Source organism: Myotis davidii, unplaced genomic scaffold (genome assembly GCF_000327345.1).
Source record: "Myotis davidii unplaced genomic scaffold, ASM32734v1 scaffold1, whole genome shotgun sequence".
NCBI lineage: Eukaryota > Metazoa > Chordata > Mammalia > Chiroptera > Vespertilionidae > Myotis > Myotis davidii.
This window is the reverse complement of record NW_006294681.1, coordinates 7055191-7076108: the sequence shown is the minus strand read 5'-3', so window position 1 is coordinate 7076108 and position 20918 is coordinate 7055191. Positions and strand designations below refer to the sequence as shown.

At 40.5% G+C, this 20918-nt stretch overlaps 1 protein-coding gene across 1 annotated transcript; it reads right to left on the bottom strand.

Annotated features, from left to right (window-relative positions):
* Positions 1-2874: 2874 nt before the first annotated feature.
* OPRK1 (opioid receptor, kappa 1) lies at positions 2875-20911 on the bottom strand. The gene is given in 4 exon segments (XM_015567445.1): positions 2875-5105; positions 7711-8063; positions 20625-20797; positions 20799-20911. Coding segments are annotated over 4 exon segments (1116 nt in total). The 5' UTR covers positions 20856-20911; the 3' UTR covers positions 2875-4572.
* Positions 20912-20918: the final 7 nt, after the last annotated feature.

Sequence of the window (20918 nt, the reverse complement as noted above, 5' to 3'; positions counted from 1 at the left end):
AGAGAGAGAGAGAGAGAGAAATATTGATGTGAATCTAGACACATCCGATTGATTGTCTCCAGCACATGCCCTAACCAGGACCAGGGATCGAGACTGCAACCAACGTTTGTGCCCTTGACCGGAATCAAACCCGAAATACTTCAGTCCAAAGGCCAATGCTCTAACCACTGAGAAACCCAGCTAGGGCTAACAACAGAAGTTTTATTTCAAGAGATTTTTTAAAAAGTGGCGGCAGAAAGGGACTGAAATAGGGAAATGGAGACAACACTAGCTGTGGCCACTCTCTTCCTAACACATTTATTTATTTTAATTTTTTAATCTTATTTTTCAATTACAGTGACTACTCAGTATTATTTTATATTAATTTCAGATGTACAGCATAGTGCTTAGACAATTATAGAATTTGCAAAGTGACCCCCGATAATTCAAGTATTCACCTGATACCCTACAGTCATTACAATATTGCTGTACTCTACATCCCCATGACTATTTTGTAATTACCAATTTGTACTTCTTAATCTGTGTAACTTTCTTATGCAGCCTCCCATCTTCCCTCCCATAGGGCAAATGTCAGCTTTTTCTCTGCATCTATGAGTGTGCGTCTGTTTTGTTTATTTTGTTCTTTAGATTCCACGTATAAGTGGAATCATATGGCATTTGTTCTTTCTCTGTCTGACATATTTAATGTAGCTTAATCGCCTCTGGGTCCATCCACGTTGTCTCAAGTGGTAAGAGTTCATTCATTTTTACGGTGGAGTAATATTCCATTATTTACATGTCCCACCTCGTCTTTATCCCATCGATGATGATAGGCACTCGGGTTTCTTCCACATCTCGGTTATTGTAAATAACGCTACAATAAACATATGGTTGCATATATCTTAAAAACCAGGAGGATACTGGTTTTTAATTGCTCTTTGTGTATACAAGATCATTGCTTAGATTCCTGCATGTTTTGGTCCTCCTATTGATCATCCACAGAATTGTCATGAATGGAAAGTTAAAGTTATGGTATATAGTTTAAAGTAACAATTAACATTATTCTTGCTTAAGTGCAGCTTCATTTCAGGTATCAAAGAATAAATTATTTAGCACAGAAATCCTCTGCTGTGAATTTTAGCAGTACAATTTTTATTTTATTGCAAGGCACACAATCATATATACAATGCATAATTATCATCTTAAAAGTAGCAAGATATGAATAATAAACATCATAGTAAAGGATATATGAATATACTTTTCTTGCAGAGAATAAAATCACCTTAGGGATGAGAGCTCCATATTTATGCTGAATCTTCCAAATGGCTCTTGCTTAGAAAATAAATCTTATTGAATGGACATGCAAACTTGTCACAGCGTTCTCCTGAAACAGCTCTAATTTAAAGCCAGCCAACATATTTCTTTTATTTCAGTAATTCTTACTACGTCCCAACACTAGAAAAAACACACATAAATTGTCTGATAATGGTCTACAAATTTAAGAACTTTTATTTCTCACTAAGGCATCATAGAATGGAGCCATTTCCTTAAAATTTATGTGAATAGTCCTCATTGTTGCCTCAAAACTATTTTCCAAACTATGCTTCCTTTTTAAGTATAAAGCCTGAAGTTTTTACTTAAACTCTGCATCGGGGCTGCCCCTAGGTTCCTAAGAGTAGTCTGAGACACAAATACTCTCTTCCCAGTTAGGATTATGGGTTTTTTCACCCGCTCACCTCTTGCACATCTGTTTCATTGCCCTGAATGTTTTCTGACTCCTCACTAGATTCTGTCTCACAGAAGTCGTTACCCAGGTTGGAAGATGGAGTTCGTGTAGAGCGTTAACTCGAGGATACATGCAGCACTCGTCTCAAACACAGGGGGCAGTGCCCTCCTTGCTGTGATGGGAGAACAGGAACACGACGAGATGGGACACAGCTGGGTTTGGACGAATGTATTGTATGGAATGATGAAGGAATCGCAATACAACCAGTGATTCACGACAGTACACACACACACACACACACACATACACACACACACATACACGCACTTTCACCCATTCATGCATGCACACAGTCTTGTGCACATACACACTTTCAAGGAGAAACACGTTTGTGTAAGTGCTATTTTTCCTCACATACATGATTCACTCACTTTATCATTCTTTAATGCAGTGCCCTTAAATGACATCGCCACCCTCCCTCCTCTTTCATTTTCAGGAGATTGGTGTTAACAATAATGGAGAAGCGCCTAACACCCCTCAGGGTCACCTAGAGCTACTTCCCTCTCCTTGGGCTGCAAACAGATAAGAGATGGAGGATACCCAGGCTGAAGCTCAAGATCTAATAATGGCAACTGGTGCTATGAAGGCATGTGTGGTGCTAAGTTAAAGAGAACACATTACTGTAAGTTTGTTCCATGATTTTATCTCCGTTAGAGTTTTAGAGTTTTGGGTTTTACTGTTGTAAAGAGCTTTCTGTATTTCCCACGTCCGTAGGGTTTGTTTCTGAAATTATTTGTGTACAGATCTCCTTGCTGTATGATATCCAAGATTTTTAACCATGGGTGAATGTCAACCAATATTTAACCCATTTCTATCTACTTTTATTTGTAAGACTATAAGAACACCTAAGAAAAATCAATACAATTTAAGAAATGTTCAAAAGAGCTCTATGTTGTTGTTTTTTATTTTTATTGATTTCAGAGAGGAAGGGGGAGAGGGAGAGAGAGAGAGAGAGAGAGAGAGAGAGAGAGAGAGAGAGAGAAACATCAATGATGAGAGAGTCATTCATTGATCAACTGCCTCCTACACACCCCACTCTGGAGATTGAGCCCACAACCTGGCATGTGCCCTGACTGGGAATTGAACCATGACCTCCCGGTTCACAGGTTAATGCTCAACCACTGAGCCATCCCAGCCAGGCAGAGCTCTATATTTTTATCATGAAAAACCCCACCTTGCTGCCATGGATTAGGTGCCATGAAAATCTGGAATTGACTAACGAATTGACAAACATCATCATATTAAAACTCTGAAGCCACATATAAAACCTTCAATCTAAAAAGAATATATACACAAGAGAGAGCACACACAGTGAACAGAACTTACAGAAGTAGTGATGTGTATAGTTCTATAGGTCTATACCTTTGATTTTCCAATTAAATTTCAAAGGGTTCTGTCCTAATAACATAAATATGTAGGCTAAAGAAAAGATGAGTGTTATTTTTAAATTACCCCCTTTTCTGCCCAGGCAAATGACAGAAAAAGCCATTACTTCTGAAACCATAATTTCCAGGAAAAGGGAGGGGATATTTATATGTCATCTGACAGTTTCAGCAAAATTACCCTAAATGTGATGCTCAGGACATTATCCTCTCAGGTGTGCTCTTCACAGAACCCAGTGCAATGGGTGTCCGAGCACCACAAGTGACATCATGTCCTCATTCAGCTCACAGTTAGGACCAATTCTACTTTCCACGGAAAGCCACCGAAGAATAACTTGAGATTTACATGAGCAAAATGCCTTCCCTTCACGAACACAGACAATATGGTAATAGGAATATATTCACAAAGAGATGTTGCATATAAACTAGATTCGGCAAAGGCTACAACCTCGGAGTATATTAAATATTCTGTGGCGTTATGGACACTATCCAGGACTAATTGGTGCTCGGGGAGTCACAAAGAGATGCGCCATTGACTGATTCTCAGAGAGAAGCTGATGTTGCAGCAAAATGTCTCAGCATCACTCTAAATAACCCAGGAAAATTATTAACATGCTCTCAAGAAATTGCCTGGCTTTATGGCAAATCCATTCCCTGTTTACACATATACTATTATTTACAGATGGAACTGTACTAGCATATATTTTTGGTGATATTTAAACCAATTTATGTCTTAGCATCAGGACACACCTTATCATGAGATTATTTATCTGAATAGCATGCTATAAATATAGTTCTTTGGGGAATTAAACTATATTGCAACCCATCTTTTGTATGTTTAGATATCAAGATAATTTTCTACTCTATATGAACATCAGACTTTTCAGGTATGAGTCCAAGTCAAACTTAAGGTAGAATCCTCACCACACAATGTGTGTCCATGTAGCATAAAGTGAGCTGGGCGTGGCCCCTGGAAATGGTTGTTGTTGTTGTTACTGTCAATGTGAAGCATCGGGATTGGATGCCCACTGGGCTCTGAAACCAACATTTTGTTTTGCTTTGTTTTCTATTCAGAGCTTTTGAACCACATTGCATAGGAGGCTCGCGACAGCTGAGTCCTGAAGTAAATCTAGGCAACCAGAAGAAAGAGGCTTGTTTCTTGTACATCAGAGGAACTGGAAACCAGCCCTGCTTCCCTACCCTTCTGAGGCGTGGTAATTGCTCGCTCAATTCCTACAGCCTTGATGCTTCCATTGACCTGGGTCACTACTACAGCCTCATGTATGACTTCAGACCATGAGACTTCTAAAAGTTTGTAAGAAATTTTACTTTTCCATCTCAGACTGCCGTAGTAATCTGAGTTAAACCTAGATCATTAAATTCTTCTCTTCCCGGAGAACTGTACGAAGACATCTCCACGACTAGTCATACTGGTTTATTTATCCCATCAACATCCCTCACGTAAGCAGGATCCTGAACCGTGTTTCTAACCCTGCTAGTGCTCTGCCGCTCCATCCTCATCTTAATTGGAAAGCAGAAGTCCCTGAAACACCGCTTGAAATTTTCGTCGAGGAAGGCATAGAGGATGGGGTTCAGGCTGCTGTTGGTGTAACCCAAGGCGATGCAGAAGTAATAGCTGGAGAGGGCAGCCGTGCTGTGGGAGGTGCTCCCCAGAGCCTCCACCAGAATGAAGATGTGAATGGGGGTCCAGCAGATGATGAAGACCGCCACCACCACCAGGACCAGCCTGGTGATTCGCCGGAGGTTGCGATCTTTCTCTCGGGAGCCGGAGAGGAGTCGGACGCTCTTTAAGCGCAGGATCATCAGGGTGTAGCAGATGATGATGATGATGACGGGGATCACAAAGGCAAAGACGAAGACGCAGATTTTCATGAAGAGGTCCCACCACGAGTAATCGTCATCCGGGAACTGCAAGGAGCACTCGATGACATCCAAGTCTGCAAAAACAACACCACAATACAAAAAGAAAAGTATTATTACCCATATCTTGGTTGCAGGCTGGATCCCCGCCCTGGTCTGGGCTCGTACCAATCAATGTGTCTCTATCATATGGATGTTTCTCTCTCCCACTCCTCCTAAAAGTCAATGGAAAAATACCCTCAGGTGAGGATTTAAAATATATATATATATACACACACACATATATTTTCTTCTGATGTTGGAAAACTCTGCTTCGGAAATATCACAAGTATGTTTAAATAAAGAAACAGTTCTATTAGTGATGTTTTCTAAAACATTTGAATGTGCTCTTAATCAAATATCCCTCAATAAAACACAATGCATCTTTTTATAATTTCAATTACATATACTTTAAAATACAAAAAATATAATCAATTAAGTATCAGATCAAGCCTCTCAGTAATAAAATCTCCTAGAATAGCTTGTAATTTTTGAGTCTCTACAAAAACCATTGTCCAAAATAGTTACTATAAAAAATGAACAAGAATATCTTTTAATGTTTGCTATAGTATTTGTAGGACTAAGAAGAGTTAAAATAATTTTTAAAAAATCACTATTATCATAGAAAAAAATAGTTAAGAAACTTTTGATGGGTAGCACATTGCAAAAACCTGAGTTTAAAAAAGATTTTACCCTGATATGATTGTCTAACCACCATACTGTATACTTGAAACCAATACAAAATAATATTGAAAGTAAACTGAAAAAAAGAAAGTACTATTTTGAAAAGAAGCATCTCAAAATATTTGTTTTGCAATATTGATTGGGAAACCAACTTTGTACATGGTTTGGGTGTAGGCTAAAATATTCAGGATTATTTTTCTTAGACATCACTAAGATGGGTTTGACTTGTCTGTTGAATCTAGCTTCCTTGAAGGTAGGGAACATTTTTGATTTTTTTGTTTTTTCTGCTTAACTTTTGTGTATTCTAACATTGTCTCTTCCTTGTGGTTGGCCTCAGCTAAGATATGGAAACAACCTAAATATCCATAATATCCATTCATGGAAGAATGAATAAAAGATGTGATATATATAATGAAATATTATTCAGCCTTAGAAAGAAAGAAAATCCTGCCATTTGCAACAACACATGGATGGACACCTGGTACACATTATGCTAAGTAAAATAAGTGAGATACAAAAAGACAAATACTATATGAGCTAACTTACATGTGGAATATAAAATAGTCAAACTCATAGAGGCAGAGAGTAGAACAGTGGTTTCTAGGGGCTTGTCGGGGGAGAGATGATGGCCAAGGGTACAGACTTTTAGTTATACAAGTAAATAGGCTCTGGACATTTACTCTGCATCATAGGCCCAACAGCTAAAAATACTGTACTGTAGACTTAAAATTTGCTAAGAGGGGTAGATAGTATGTTAAGTGTTCTCAACATGAATACAAAAGTAATAGTAAAGAGGGCAGGAGGAACTTTTGAAAGGAGACAGATGTGTTTATGCTCGTGATGGGGTCATGGTTCCACAGGTCTGTAGTTATCCCAAAGCGTATTGAGTTGTATACATTAAATATGCACAGCTATTTACATGTCAATCACAACATAATAAAGTGCTATCTTTTATTTTTTGATCTTTATTGAAGAGAGCATTACAGTTGTCTCCCATATTTCCACCATCGACCTCCTCCACCCAGTTCCCACTTTACCTCAGGCCTTCACCACTACTGTCTGTGTCCATATGCATGTAAGTTCCTTGCTTAATCTCTGCCCCCTTCCCTCTGAGATCTGTCAGTTTGGGCCATGCTTCCATGCTTTTGGATCTATTTTGTTCATTGGTTGATTAGATCCCACATATAAGTGAGATCATGTGATACTTCACTGTCTCTGAATGGCTTATTTTGCTTAGCACAATGCTCTCCATGTCCCTCCATGCTGTCTCAAAGGGTAAGAGATCCTTCTTTTTTTATAGCTGCATAATATTCCATAGAGTTTTGTTTTTACCCTCAACCAAGGATATGTTTTTATTGATTTGTCTTTTTAGAAAGAGAAGGAGAGGGAGAAGGAGAAGGAGAGGGAGAGGAAGAGGGAGAAGGAGAGGTAGAGGGAGAGGGAAAGGGAGAAGGAGAGGGAGAGGGAGAGAAACATCCATCAGTTGCCCTCGTACACACTCTGACTGGGGATTGAACCCCCAACCTAGGTATGTGCCTGATCAGGAATTGAATCTGCCACCTTTTGGTATATGGGACGATGCATGGGTCCCTTTTTAGGGAGAAAGAAGAGGAGCAAGGAGGTATCTCAAAATAGCCAGGATAGAGTGGAACTATATTTCATAAACCCACATGCCTATTGTTCCTTACCTTCAGCCCCATTCCTCCAGATTCTGATAGCACTTCCAAAATGGGAGACAGGTTGGGCTCTGTGTTCAGGTAATGCCACTATCTCAGCTTGTGTTTAAATATGGAAAGGGACACAAAATTGTCTTATTTCTTATCTTGCATGGATTTAGGCATTATATTTCCATTGTCTTTTGACTTTTCCATTAGATGTGTGTTCTAATCACTCCCAAATTAAGATTTTTGTCTCATTAGAAGTACGTTTAAAAAATTAAATGAAAATGCCTGCCCTTACCTTCCCTGACTTTGGTTCCTCCAAGGACAATCGCGGATATGCCAACAGATGAAGACAGGAGCCAAATACAGATATTGATGATCTTCGCATTCAAGGGTGTGCGAAAGTCCAGCGCCTTGACAGGGTGGCACACAGCAATGTATCGGTCCACACTCATCATGGTCAAGGTGAAAATGCTGGTAAACATGTTGTAGTAGTCAATGGAAATGACTATCTTGCACAGCACATCCCCAAAGGGCCAGGAATTCATCAGATAAACCGTGCTCTGGAAGGGCATGGTGGTAGTCACTAAAGCATCAGCCAAAGCCAGGTTAAATATATAAATGTTGGTCGCCGTCTTCATCTTAGTGTATCTAAAAGACAAGAAGTGAGATAATTTCCTTCCATCTTTATGTCAAATCCCGGAGGTAAAAATGTTTGTGAAAGCCTGTGGATCATTGCATTTGCTTTCATTCCTTTATTCTTCGGATATGTATTAAGTACTTAAAATCAGTAAAAGAACTACTCTAGACTTTAGGAGTAATATAAAAATGGCCCCAAATCTCTGACTTTCGCTTTTATTCTACTACTTTGTGCAAAAATTCATTTAAATAAAAAACTAAGAGGTAAAGAAAACAGCATAGATAAATAGATGAATATACTAGTTAGTACAGAGCTTCTCAACAGACTTGCATGTAATACAGGTCCTTTCAAACTCACTGGCTAAAATACAACTAAGTTTGTTGGTTTTTAATTTGCCACTGTGCACTGGTTTTTCATTTTCAATGCATTCTGTAACCAAAGCAGGCTGAGTCCTTCCCTCATATATGTCACAGCACTAAATGTAATCTGGTACAGCTGGTGAGAAAGAATTCTGTTTTGCTTTAATCCCATCTCGAGTGAGTTTTCAAGTACATAATTTGTTTCATCTTCTAAATGTGGGAAGAGTAATTTAAAAGTAGGTCAGAAAGATTGCCTTTAAGCCCAAATTATTCTTTTCATTACAACATGAAGTTTAGAACAATTCCGTTTTCAACTAAAACCAAATTAAGAAAATTCTCTCACTTCGAGTGATTCCTCAGGGATCTATAGGGCAGGAAATGTTCCAAACTATATCAGCAGGCTTTCAGAGGCCAAATGCCAACATATGTTTGGAAAATCCCTAAGTTATTACTTTCTACACACTTCAGATTTGTAGACTTTATCACAATTAATTCAGCCATGCCCACTGAGCCTTCAAGGAACCAGGCTTTCTCAAGGTTATGGTCATGACTTTTATTAAAGGTCATTTAAAGGGAGCTATCTTATGGAAACCATTTCCGCTTTGGCTATAAAATCAATATCAATGGTATTCATTGATCACTGTGTTGGTGTCATTCAAAGCATAAATTTGCCACATGAGAAATTTCTTTTACCATGAAATGATAGAACAGCCTTGACTCCCCTTGGAAACAATGTGGTCTAATGTGTAGTCAAATAGTCCCGAGTCTGAACTCATTATAAGACTTTTCTGAGTTTCGGTTCCTGTGAAATAAGGTTAATAAAACCAAAATGGCAATACAAGAGATAAAGGCAAAATATCTGACACAGAGTATCACACTTCACTCACAGTCTCCTAATTCCACCCCCTACCCTGTCCCCACTCCCAATCTTCCCTTCCTCTCTTACATTCTTAAGAAACATATTTGTTTGTGCTTGAATAAAAGTATCATAAGGACTGGTACTACAGTTAATATCTTTTGTTTTCCATTTTGATGCCCCGATGGCTAAGCAGTGCATTAATCTGGAGAGTGGGGAGTTTATTTAAAAATATGCTTTTGTCTTACAGTTTTTACTCAAATATTTTTAAATGTCCCATAAGCTTTAGAACGTGATTCAGTGTGCAAGGCCAATGCTCAGAGCATAGGTTCTATAAAGGCGTAGATAACTAAGCAAGTACATTTCCTGAAGCAGAGCCAAATATTTCTAATGAGCGCACTGAAAGGCTATCTGTCCAGACATTGTCTTCTATAAAATGGTTTTATGCTTGAAAAATGCATCTTACAAGCTGACCTCTTCCTTTTTCAACTTTCTCCCTCCAAATCCCTAATGCTAGCCAACATTTGAGCAGGAAATATCTTTAACTTCTACTCTCACATTGTTTCCCTGATATTCTCTTCTTTCTCTATAAAGTTAAACTGATCTCTGCCTTACACGCTTAGGCAGACCTGTGTTCTAGTCATGTTTCCTCCCAACTGATAGACTTTGGAGAGGTCACTAAGAACCCTGAGCTGCAGTTTCCCAGCTATAAAATGGGCAATAGAATGCGTTTCATAAAGTTCCTGAAATAATTAGTGGCATGCACCTGGTCTGGAGAATATGTCTAATTTATTTCATGTTCCCCAAATCCTCTTTCCTCTCTTACGTGGTGGAAGCCTCTGTAAAATTCCCTATTCTGTAAATTTCTCAAAGTAATATAATGAGAGGTGGCACTGCAGGAATTCACACCCAGGGGTTTGATCCCAGCTCCCGCATTCTTACCTCTCCCCAGCACCAAACTCAATATGTTGACTTCCATGTATCCTATTTGATACTCACAACAACTGCCCTTCAAGTTTACCCTGAAGTTTATGTCTTTTCCCCCAATAGAGGTGAAGAAGGTTAGACGCGGGTAAGTAATTTGTCTGGTGTCAGCAGAGACAGAGGCTCAGTGGGAGGATCTGGAAGGGGCAGGAGAGCAAGGCCTCTCTCCCACATTTCTGAAAGACAGATGCTTATAGCCCTGCAGCACCACAAAGGGAGAACTAAACGGGTATAATTAAAGTAATAAATAAGCAAAGAGTTCAACAAATATTTATTGACAGTCTTACATCCTACACTGGCCTGGATCCATAAGACAAAACCCTCACCCTCAACAACAGTCTGGTTGAGCTGTTGGGTATTGTTTGTACTTAACCAAAATGAAATAGTAGTTAGTCCTCTGGTCCACTGGTGGAAAAAACAAGTAAGCTTTCTTACTCTGAGAGGATACACAAAATTATTTTCCATGTCATCCACACTGCTTTACTGAAATTCACAAGTATTTCAAGTAAAATGGCATCATCTGGGTGGGCATTTGGGGCTTATGTGGAGAGGCTGGGGGTGGGCTGGCAGCGAGTGGTGGCACTTTTTAGCACACACACCACAGGAGCATATGGCACTAAAAGAGCAAAGTCCGTGGGCTGTCCTCACTAAACCCGACAAAGTTACAAACCTGAAAACAACAGTATGGTGTACCAGCAGAGGCGGGAGAGCAGGCCCGAAAGAGGGGTCAACTAAGGAACTGAGAGCCAGCAGTGAGGCAACAAGGCGGAGGGTGTCTCCAGGAGTTACAAATGCTCCCCATGATACCTTAACTCAAGACCTTCCCAGTGTAGTGCTCTTTACAGAGAATCAAGGCATGGCTCTTAGATTGGCAACCACACATGCTCGTGTGATGGCAACGGGAACCAAGTTATCTGCTGAGGTATTGGGAACCAATGTCACCAGGACACGTTTCCGGGAAAGTGTGACACTAGCAACCCAAGAAACGAGGCACCTGTGGGGGCCATGTTCTGACACAGTGTTCTCAGTGCTCCTGGCTCTTTCCTTGCACCTGCTGTTCTCAGACAACATGCAGGGGGAAGGTCATTCCTAGATTATTAGATTGTCTTGCTATTGAGGTGTATCGTCCAAGTGTTTCGTTTTTTAATTTAAATCCTGATTCATTAATCAGAAGTTCCTTTTTAGCTTTGTGACAGCATGATAAGTCCACAATCTTGATGGCTAAGCACCAATTACTTAGCACGGGACCTGGTACTTGATAGTTGCTCAGTGAATGCCAACCCTCATTGTCATATTGCTGCTCCTGCTACTGTCATTATCATTGCTACTGTCATTATTAGTTATCTACTACTGTCCAAATAACCCGTATCACAATCCCATAAGATACCAATGCCTGCATTTTTTTCTGGAGATGATTTTCATTGGTTCTCAGACTCCATGTCTAATAAGAAAAGGAATTCAGGACTGTCATTCCAAAGCTTCTTAAGGAGTCAGGAATTTCATCAGAGAAATAATGTGATTCTGAGAATAATGCCTCCTCCATCAGCTAAAGATTGAAAAACATTCGGATTAGTGTGGTCACATATGTGTCATGAGGGTAGACAACATGTGACATGAGGTAAGAGGGCATAGTCCAGAAGGTAACACTGATGTAACACATTAGCATGCTGCCCCTCGATGGACAAATGCTGCCATGTACCTTATGGTGTTTGAGTTTTATCAAAGGCACTACCCATTTTTCAGGTGCGGGAACTGAACAAAGAGGAAGTAAATGAATTGCCTGAAACCACAAATTCGTGAGACAGTGGGGAATTAAAATCTGAGCCTTCTGAGTAGCCATCTAACTACAGCTCCAACATAATGAAAACAACAAACACCTACAAGCCAGCCTTTAACTTATAACACTAGGGCTGCGTTAGGAAGCTGAAGACCCCCAAACACCAAACCTACAGCAGGAAAATTCCGCAGGCCCTGAGAAAGGCAGGCCTTTCAGCCAACAGTGGAAGACGGGCTTAGTGAGAGACAAGTTTTGGCACTCTTCTCTGCATTGCTAACAATATGATTTACTCATTTTCCTGTGTGTTTGCCAGACACATAGGCTTCTACATTTTATGTTTAAAATGATAAAAAAAAATAATGATAGGTATACAGATGTGAATTCTCAGAAGAATTAATTTGAAAACATAATGAGTTTGCTTCATTAAATCCTGTCCATATCTTCAGTTTATCTTGATGAAATTAATCTGTCCTTTTGGACCACTTACAATTGAAATCATGGTCCTTTCCTAAAGGGAAGTAGCTTATTAATTTTAGAAGAAGAAGGGAAATTCAGTTATTGTTTCTCCAATGATCTGACTTTGAAATTGCTCCGATCTGTAGTATTCTAAAGGAGTCATATTCCCATAGGCATCAGGCCCCTTCAGCTCTCCAGAAGTATTCTCCCAATGCAAAAAGCAAACACTTTAAAGAGAACTGAGAAGTGGAGTGTGTCCCTGAGTCCCATGACTGTGGAGACTGCAGTCACCAGGCAGGTAGCCAGAATGGTGGACTTGCATCATCGCACACCCCTGCAGGGTGGTGGCAGGGAAAGGAGAACAGGGGAATGTCAAAGTAATGATTTCCCTGGAATAGTGAGCACCCCAGTAACTGCTTATCCTGTCTGTAATCAGAGCCCTGAATGCCAGAACAATGTTTGAGTACATGCAACTGTGTGCGAAGCGTATTTATAATGGCCAAGAACACCTAGTGGAAAACTACAAATCTCAAATGACTAAAGTTTCCTAGTGTACAGCTATCTGAATACATATGTAGACATCTTAAATTATTTTCCTTTTTAAAAAATATATATTTTTATTGATATCAGAGAGGAAAGGAGAGGAAGAGAGAGATAGAAACATCATTGATGAGAGAGATTCATTCATTGGCTACCTCCTACAGGCCCCACACTGGGGATCAAGCCCACAACCGAGCATATGGCCTGACCAGGAATCAAACTGTGACCTCCTGGTTCATAGGTCGACACTCAACCAATGAGCCACGCTGGCTGGGCTAAATTATTTTTCCATTTTTGTATTGAAAACTGACCTAGCTAAAGTAGGATAAAGGGTGCTGGCACAGAGGAGATACAGTTACCCTCTTTTGTCCAGAGGAAGTGAGCCATTTACTAGGTGAAAAGCAACATCATAAGCACAGAGTTTTGAGTTTTGTTGTGCAGTTAAACGAGTTAATAATGAGTTAATGAGCTCAACAGGAGCTCAGAAAATTGTTCCTGTTGTTATAGTCGATCTCTAAATGCTCATAAATCTAGCCATTCTTAATCTGATGGCTTCCTTGCTCACGTCTAGGCCAATTTCCTTGGGAATCTCTCAATTCCTCACATGTTTTCTGTTTTCTTATCTTTTATGTAAAGTCTGACTGGCTTGATCAGCAAGCATTTTCAATATTATCCCCACTCCTAAAATTTATTCTTCTTGCATAAGGTTTCCTTATCTAAATCATAAGCTAGCATCCCCTCCAAAGAAAGAAAGAAACAAAAAAAACCATTGGTTGATTTTCTGTTGAGGAATAAATAAACGTTATTCTGAAACCATCTTTTGTTAATACAGGTCTAAATCTGTCTTGCAGCCATACAATGTTATGTTTTTAGCTGAGCACAGAGCCACCAGGGATGACAATTGAGTGTATCCACAAATTAATATAGAGAAAAGGAGGTGAGAATTGCATAGTTCACATAAAGATACTGTTCTCCCTTGAATGATTAATGGAGAGGCGCTCTCATCCCCAAGGAGAGAGAAGTTCCTCTGGAACTAATGAGAAGATAGGCACCAGGAAAAACTGTCATCTTATAAAGTCAACATAATCAAGAAGTAACCATGGAGACTACAATTTTGCCTGGAGTCTGTTAGACTTTAGGAGCTCTATACTGATCACCAAGTTATTTTTTGCCTTTTTATCTTTTTTCTTAGGGGGAGTGTGTGTGTGTGTGTTTAATCTCTTATCTCTGAAACAGTTCCACAAAGATTTGGACTTCGTCTGCAATCACATGTCTCAGAGGAGAAAATAATTCCATTTAGCTAATCCACATAAACACTTGCAATAAAATCAACTCTCTCTTTTTAGAGGTTGTCAAATGATAAAATTACTTTGAGAAATGCAAGATAGGCCCTTTGTAAATATTTTCTGAAGTTATCTTTGCTATTCTTGTTTTAAGGAAATATTTAATACTGAATCCAAAAGAGAATTTAGGATAAAGTAGGACACATTTTTTTTAACCAAAGTCTAAGGTAAGACTAATGTTAGATAACAGGGAGTGGCACATGGCTAATTATACAACATACCTCTGCCTTTTCTCTAACGCCTCTCTAGGCATGGTTTGATAATATTATCTAAGGTGAGCTATGCTGACATTTGAGAGAATATGGAATAAACTACATGTTTATGGTGTGGACATAAACTACAATAATTACAATGAGCACTTCGAGGTGGAGGAATAAAACAGCTGGGAAAGAAAAGAGGCAGGCACTGTAGCAGACACTCTGATTGGGTTACTCCACTCTTCCCATACTTCTCCAATTTGGTTATAGCCACACAGTTGTCAGACTGGCACAAGTTCAACCATGAGGCCCAGACTGAGTCAGGTAAATCTTTTCTTTAAATTAAAAAAGAACATACAAAAGGTGGCCCAAAGAAATACTGATGGGGTGGTCATAATAATCTGGCCGGTCATAATAATCAGGCCACTCGGTGTATATCCATAATTATCATGCACATTGAAGCTTGAGGTGAGTGTTTTCTTAAGTAGAACAGGAAGGGAACAGATTGTGTTTAGGGCTGAACTGTGTCCCTTGACCCAAATTCATGTATTCAAGTCCTAATGCTGATCTTCAGAATGGGACTGCCTTGGAAGATAGGGCCTTTATAGAGGTAAAATGGGGTCTTAAGATGTGCCCTAATTCGGTATGGCTGGCATCAAAAGAAGAGACTATTAGGACACAGACAGAAGACAATGTGAAGACACAGGGAGAAAACAGCCATCTGCAAGCCAAGGAGAGAGGCCTCAGAAGAAACCAAGCTTGCCAACCCCTTGATCTTGAACTTCTAGCCTCCAGGAGTATGAAAAAATATATGTCTGTTGTTAAAGCCACCTAATCTGTGGTACTTTGTTATAGCAGCCATTGCAAACTAATACAGGCAGATTCTCTAGAAACGTGAAGTACCTGCAAGATAATCACATAGAGCCACCAGGAAGGAAGGAGGCCAACTGCGTCTGCAGCTAGGTATTAACACCTGGGAGAGAGATTCATGGATTTAGGATTAGTCGGAATTTGCCTTAATATTATGGCCAGAGAAATGGCCATTGAGAGTGTGATGATCAATTTGATGTGCCATCTTGGCCAGGCTACACTCCCCCAATATTCAGTCAAGCACTCACCTAGGTGTTGCTGTAAAGGTGTTTTGTAGATGTGGTTAAAGTCCATAACCAGTTGACTTTAAACAAGGGACATTATCCTAGGTAATCTGGTGGGCCTCATCCAAACAGTTGAAAGGCCTTAAGAGCAGAGCTGAGGCTTCTCTGAGGAAGACAAAATTCCACCTGGATGCACCTCCCTTCCTTGATGCCCGCCCCATGGGTTCCAGACTTGCCTAGCCAGCCCCAAAATGACATGTCAATTCTTTGCAATAAATGTCTTCATATGTACATCCCCTACTGGTTCTGCTTCGCTAGTGGAAACCTGACTAATACAGAGAGTATGTCAAGTGAGAACCAAAGAGAGCTAAGAAGGCTCTGGAAAATGTGACTATTTAAGAAACGTAAAAGGAAGAGGAGTCTGTGATGGAGACTAAAGAGAACCTTAAAGGACGTGGAAGGAAGTCAAGAACAGGATGCTGGTGTGGAAAGTGAGGAATGTAAGATTGGTCAAGCACGCCAAGTATCCATGGAAAACAAGTGATAACCAGCCTCACACATGAGCATCTGGAATGTGAGCGCCATAATTTTGGTGAAGAACCGCCAGGAAAAGAACCTAAGCAGGGGTGGGCAAACTTTTTGACTCGAGGGCCACAGTGGGTTCTTAAACTGGACCGGAGGGCCGGAACAAAAGCATGGATGGAGTGTTTGTGTGAACTAATATAAATTCAAAGTAAACATCATTACATAAAAGGGAACGGTCTTTTTTTTTTTTTTTTTTTTTTTTTTTAGTTTTATTCATTTCAAATGGGCCGGATCCGGCCTGCAGGCCGTAGTTTGCCCATGGCTGACCTAAGGGCACTGAGCTGAGGAATAGGCAGAAGACAAGGAAATGAAGTGGAGGGATTATTCCTCCAAGAAGCTGGCCTATGACAATCGAGAGGATGAAAAGACATTAGCTAAGGGAACTCAGAAAAATGGAAGCTTTATGGAAGTTGATTATTTCTAAGATGAGAAATACTTGAGTATTTCAGGTGCTTACAGGACAAAAGCCGTAGAAGGGGAGAGATTATGGATAGAGTAGAAAGGAGATAACTGATATGGCAAAGAAACCTATGGCTGTGAAAGTTCAAAACACAGGAGCAAGGATTTGCCTTGGATAGAAGAAAGGAAACTCTTTGAGATGAAAGGGAATGAGGGGAGGGTGGCTGCCAGTACATGTAGGTAAGAGGAGTGTTCCTAGCAGGTGGATGATATGGTCAGATAGAGGGCTTGAGGATTAGTACCATTTAGATTAGGTTTTTAAAGCGGGAAATAGTAAAAGGAATGGGATCCTTCTGGAAAATAGGAGACACAGGAAACTAGGCAGAATTCTAGTCGGATGCACTTGAAGCAAGTGGTGTTGCTCTGACAAAGATAAAATTGGTTTTATTCTGCAGCATTAAACTAGATGGGTATAGGAACAAGGAAGATAGGTTACTGGCTTGAACCAGAATTAAAGTTTGATGGGATAGAGTGGCAAAAGGGCAGGAAATCATGGTAGTTGAGTATATTATCAAAGAGGCTGAAGTTATGGCTCCTGGGGTCTACACTAGGTAAGAAAAGAAGAAATAGTCTGGGAGAAAATGAGGGCATGCCAGGTAAGACGGTATCCCAATGTCAGTAGAAGTGGTATAGAGGAAAATGAATAGCAGAATGGATCACAGCACAGGATTTGGGGTCAAGCTGCTGGGATCATTCTAGTCCCACAGTTAGCAAGTTGTGGTGTTAGTCAGTTTATTTAATCTTTCTCTGCCTTACTTTCAACATCTGTTAAGTGGTCATGATAATATACCTATGGCTGCGAAGATTAAATAAAATAATTCAAGCGAAGTAGGTAGCTTTACCAGCCTGGCTTATAGTAAGTGTTCATTAAATTTTAATTATGTTTTGCTACGGGAGGAGACAGCTGTCTGCATGGGAAGTTGCAATGAGAGTGGAAGAATGGATGTTTAATATGTTAGAGGTGGCAAGGTCTGGAATGTGAGCTGGGTTGCAGGTGAAGAGTAAATGAGTGTCACACCATGGGCACACAGTGTTGGTAGGACCCAAGGATGTGGATCAAAAGCTAAAGAAGAACTTCCCTCCCCAAGGCTACAAACCCCAAAGCCTGGAGGGAAGGGTTTGCTGAAAGGCACAAAATTTAAGGTTTTCATAGTGAAAGGTTAATGTGCCCACATATTAGGGAATCATGAAAGATGGTACACATTAAATGATGAAAACAATTGAAATTTTAATTTGTAAGGCAGGCTCACAAACAATCAATGCTTGTTCCACAACCCTAACTTTCTCCTCAGGTCTCAGCTGGCCGTTAGACTGGCACCTGCACTGCCATCCAAGCACCCAAATTCCATCTCCAGGATGAGTTCCTAGTTGACTGAACTCCACCAGGACCCCCTTTGCATGTATATTAAAATCGCGTTCTTCTCAAAAGTGAGCCTTCATCTTTCCAAGCAATATTGCTCAGCCCTCAACATCGATTTGAATCCATGCTCAGTTCTGATGAGCATCCCAGGGCCCTCTTGAGGCCACCCTCTCCAATCTTCACTCCTTTCTTCACCTGAGCCAATAAAATCCAAGTCCCCCAATTTTTCTTCTGAGGTTTTATTTTTCAGTTCTTTGACTATGTATTATTCTGAACAAATTCCAAGTACTCTACAATTCTCTTAGCTATAGATTTATGAGCACTATCATTTCAATAGGCTGGCATTCCAGGATAATAGTATAATTCTTCACTTTTCATTTATTATCCAACATAATCACCAACTAATTGAGAATGAGGTGGAAGGATGGAAGATGTTTTTATGTGAACTATCTAACTGCTTTTGTATTTGTAGCTAAATGTATCCCCTTCTAACAAATTTAGTCCTGGATATATATATACTAATAAAAGGGTAATATGCTAATTAGACCAAATGTCTTCCGGACATCCTTCCGGACAAAGCCATGGTGGTGGGGGCCAAGGCAGAGGTGGTTAGGGGTGATCAGGCCAGCAGGCAGAGTGGTTAGGGGTGATCAGGAAGGCAGGCAGATGAGGGGTTAGGAGACCGCGGTCCCAGATTGGAGAGGTGAAGGCCGGGCTGCGGGCCACCCCCCTCTCCCGTGCACAAATTTCATGCACCGGGCCTCTACAATTATTCTTTTTTCTTTTTTGACATGTCTAATGTTCTCCATTGTCTTTGCACATATTTTAGGATTTTTCATTGTTTTTAATCCTAGTCTGCAGGGCCATATAAAAAGTTGTAGAGCAGCTAAAGAAACTCTTCTCAGGCAAAAACTTCAGGTGCTCATTCAAATGACAATAAGCTGTACCTGTTTTACTGAAGCACATAAATACAGTATGAGTAGGAGCAGAGTTGGACTTTTTCTTAGCGACCTCTTTTTGTGTAGCAATCTTTTATTACAAAACAACAACCTCTGTATCAAAGATCTTTTAAAAATGTTAATTATAATATAAAACACAGCTGTCTTTTCTTTTCTTCTTGTTACTATAATCTTCTCTCTAATGAGAGCAGCCCTGAAATTACTAATGACTTGGAAAAACAATTTGCTTTTAAAATATTCCCCCCTTCTGTAGCCTTTACTCATCACTGATAGAATTCCTGTAAAATGCAATAAGCAATTATGGAAACCAAGGGTACCAAGCTACAGACACTAATTGTAGGTAAAATGAGCTTTATAATGTATTTGGAGGTCTAAATAATGGTTTTTAGTTTCGGAGCATGGGTGAAGATAAAAGACCTGACATTCCCAAGCCAAAAAAAAAAAAAAAGAAAAAAGCATCCGTATGACAATGATTTCCCAAGAGAATCAGACTCCCTCCAGCTACTGTAGGATACTGTTCTTAAAGTTCATAATAAGTGAAAAGCCTGTTTTAAAGCTGAAGTCAGGATAAAAAGAAGAAATTAGTTTCTCATTTTTAATGCCCCTAAACAGAGTGACTTGCACATTTTATTTCACAGGATACTCTCCAAGCAATGTAAGCATCTTATTCCCTCCCAAAGGTGCATCGCCAGGGCATTAAGTCTCCCAAAAGTGAAGCACATATGTCTCAAGGGGCAGCCAGAACAAAGTTGTATTTTTCTTCTTTTTCTTTGTTGAAAGAGGCCAAAGTAAGAATAACTTCACTTACCAGAGCATTAGCATTATGTGGATAGCTGGATATTTATTATTGGAAGTAGAAATCAACAGAATCCCACAAAAGAACAATAAAATAAAACCTTCAATTTCTCACGGTGGAAAATAAAAAAAAAGCAATTTTTTAAAAAAACTTCCATCACCCATACATACTCCAGAGATAAATATTAGATGACTTATTTACAAAAGTCCCTGGTGGGCTAAACAAATAGCATTTCAGTACTAAAAAAAGGCTCACGCGTGGATACCAAACTACCTTAAATAGTAGATTGGTTTTCGCTTCATAAAACTTAGTACTAACCTGATGAATCAAGGAAATTCTGCTTTATATACAGTGTACTCGGTGGGTCTGAATTTATCTTATAAAACCATTTTCAAAGAGCAAAAGAAAGTGCTCCCAACTGGCCCAGGCAATCAAGCGAAGGGCCAAGCAAATGGACTGGTTTTCTCTCCGGGAGCATTGGCCTTGGTCCACACTCTGGTACTTACTTACCTGTCCAGAGTTTGAGAATGAGTTGGAGGGATGGAGGGGTTGGGGAAAGGAGGAAACTGGCATGCTCAAGAATCTCTAGCCGCTGGGATTCGCCCTGTGTGAACCTCGCAGTCCCCACCAAAAACTCTCCCTGGAAATCGTTCATGTCTAAGAGGCCACCCTCTGAGACTCCCCGAGCCCCGCACAGAGGGTATAGAGTCCCCACCACCTGGCTGGCTCCCCATCGCAGGTCTGGGTGGCGGGCCCCTGCCCTCCCTCCTGCCTCTGCCCACGGACGCGCCCGGACCCTGCGCTCACCGGATGATCACGAACATGACCAGGGAGTTTCCCACCAAGCCCACGACGAACACCAGCGAGTAGACCGCCGTGATGATGACCGGGATGGCGGGGGAGATGTAGGAGGCTTCCAGCGGCGTGTCCTCGGAGCCCGCGCTGCTGTTGCTGTCAGGGTCAGCCCTGCCCGGGACTTTTTTTCGGCGCGCAGGTGGGGCCCGGGTCCCCGCGGAAGATCTGAACCGGGGACTCCATGGCCGCAGGTGGAGCGTGAGGACAGGCTGCACCTCCGGGGCTGCGGGAGCGGGAGAACGGGCT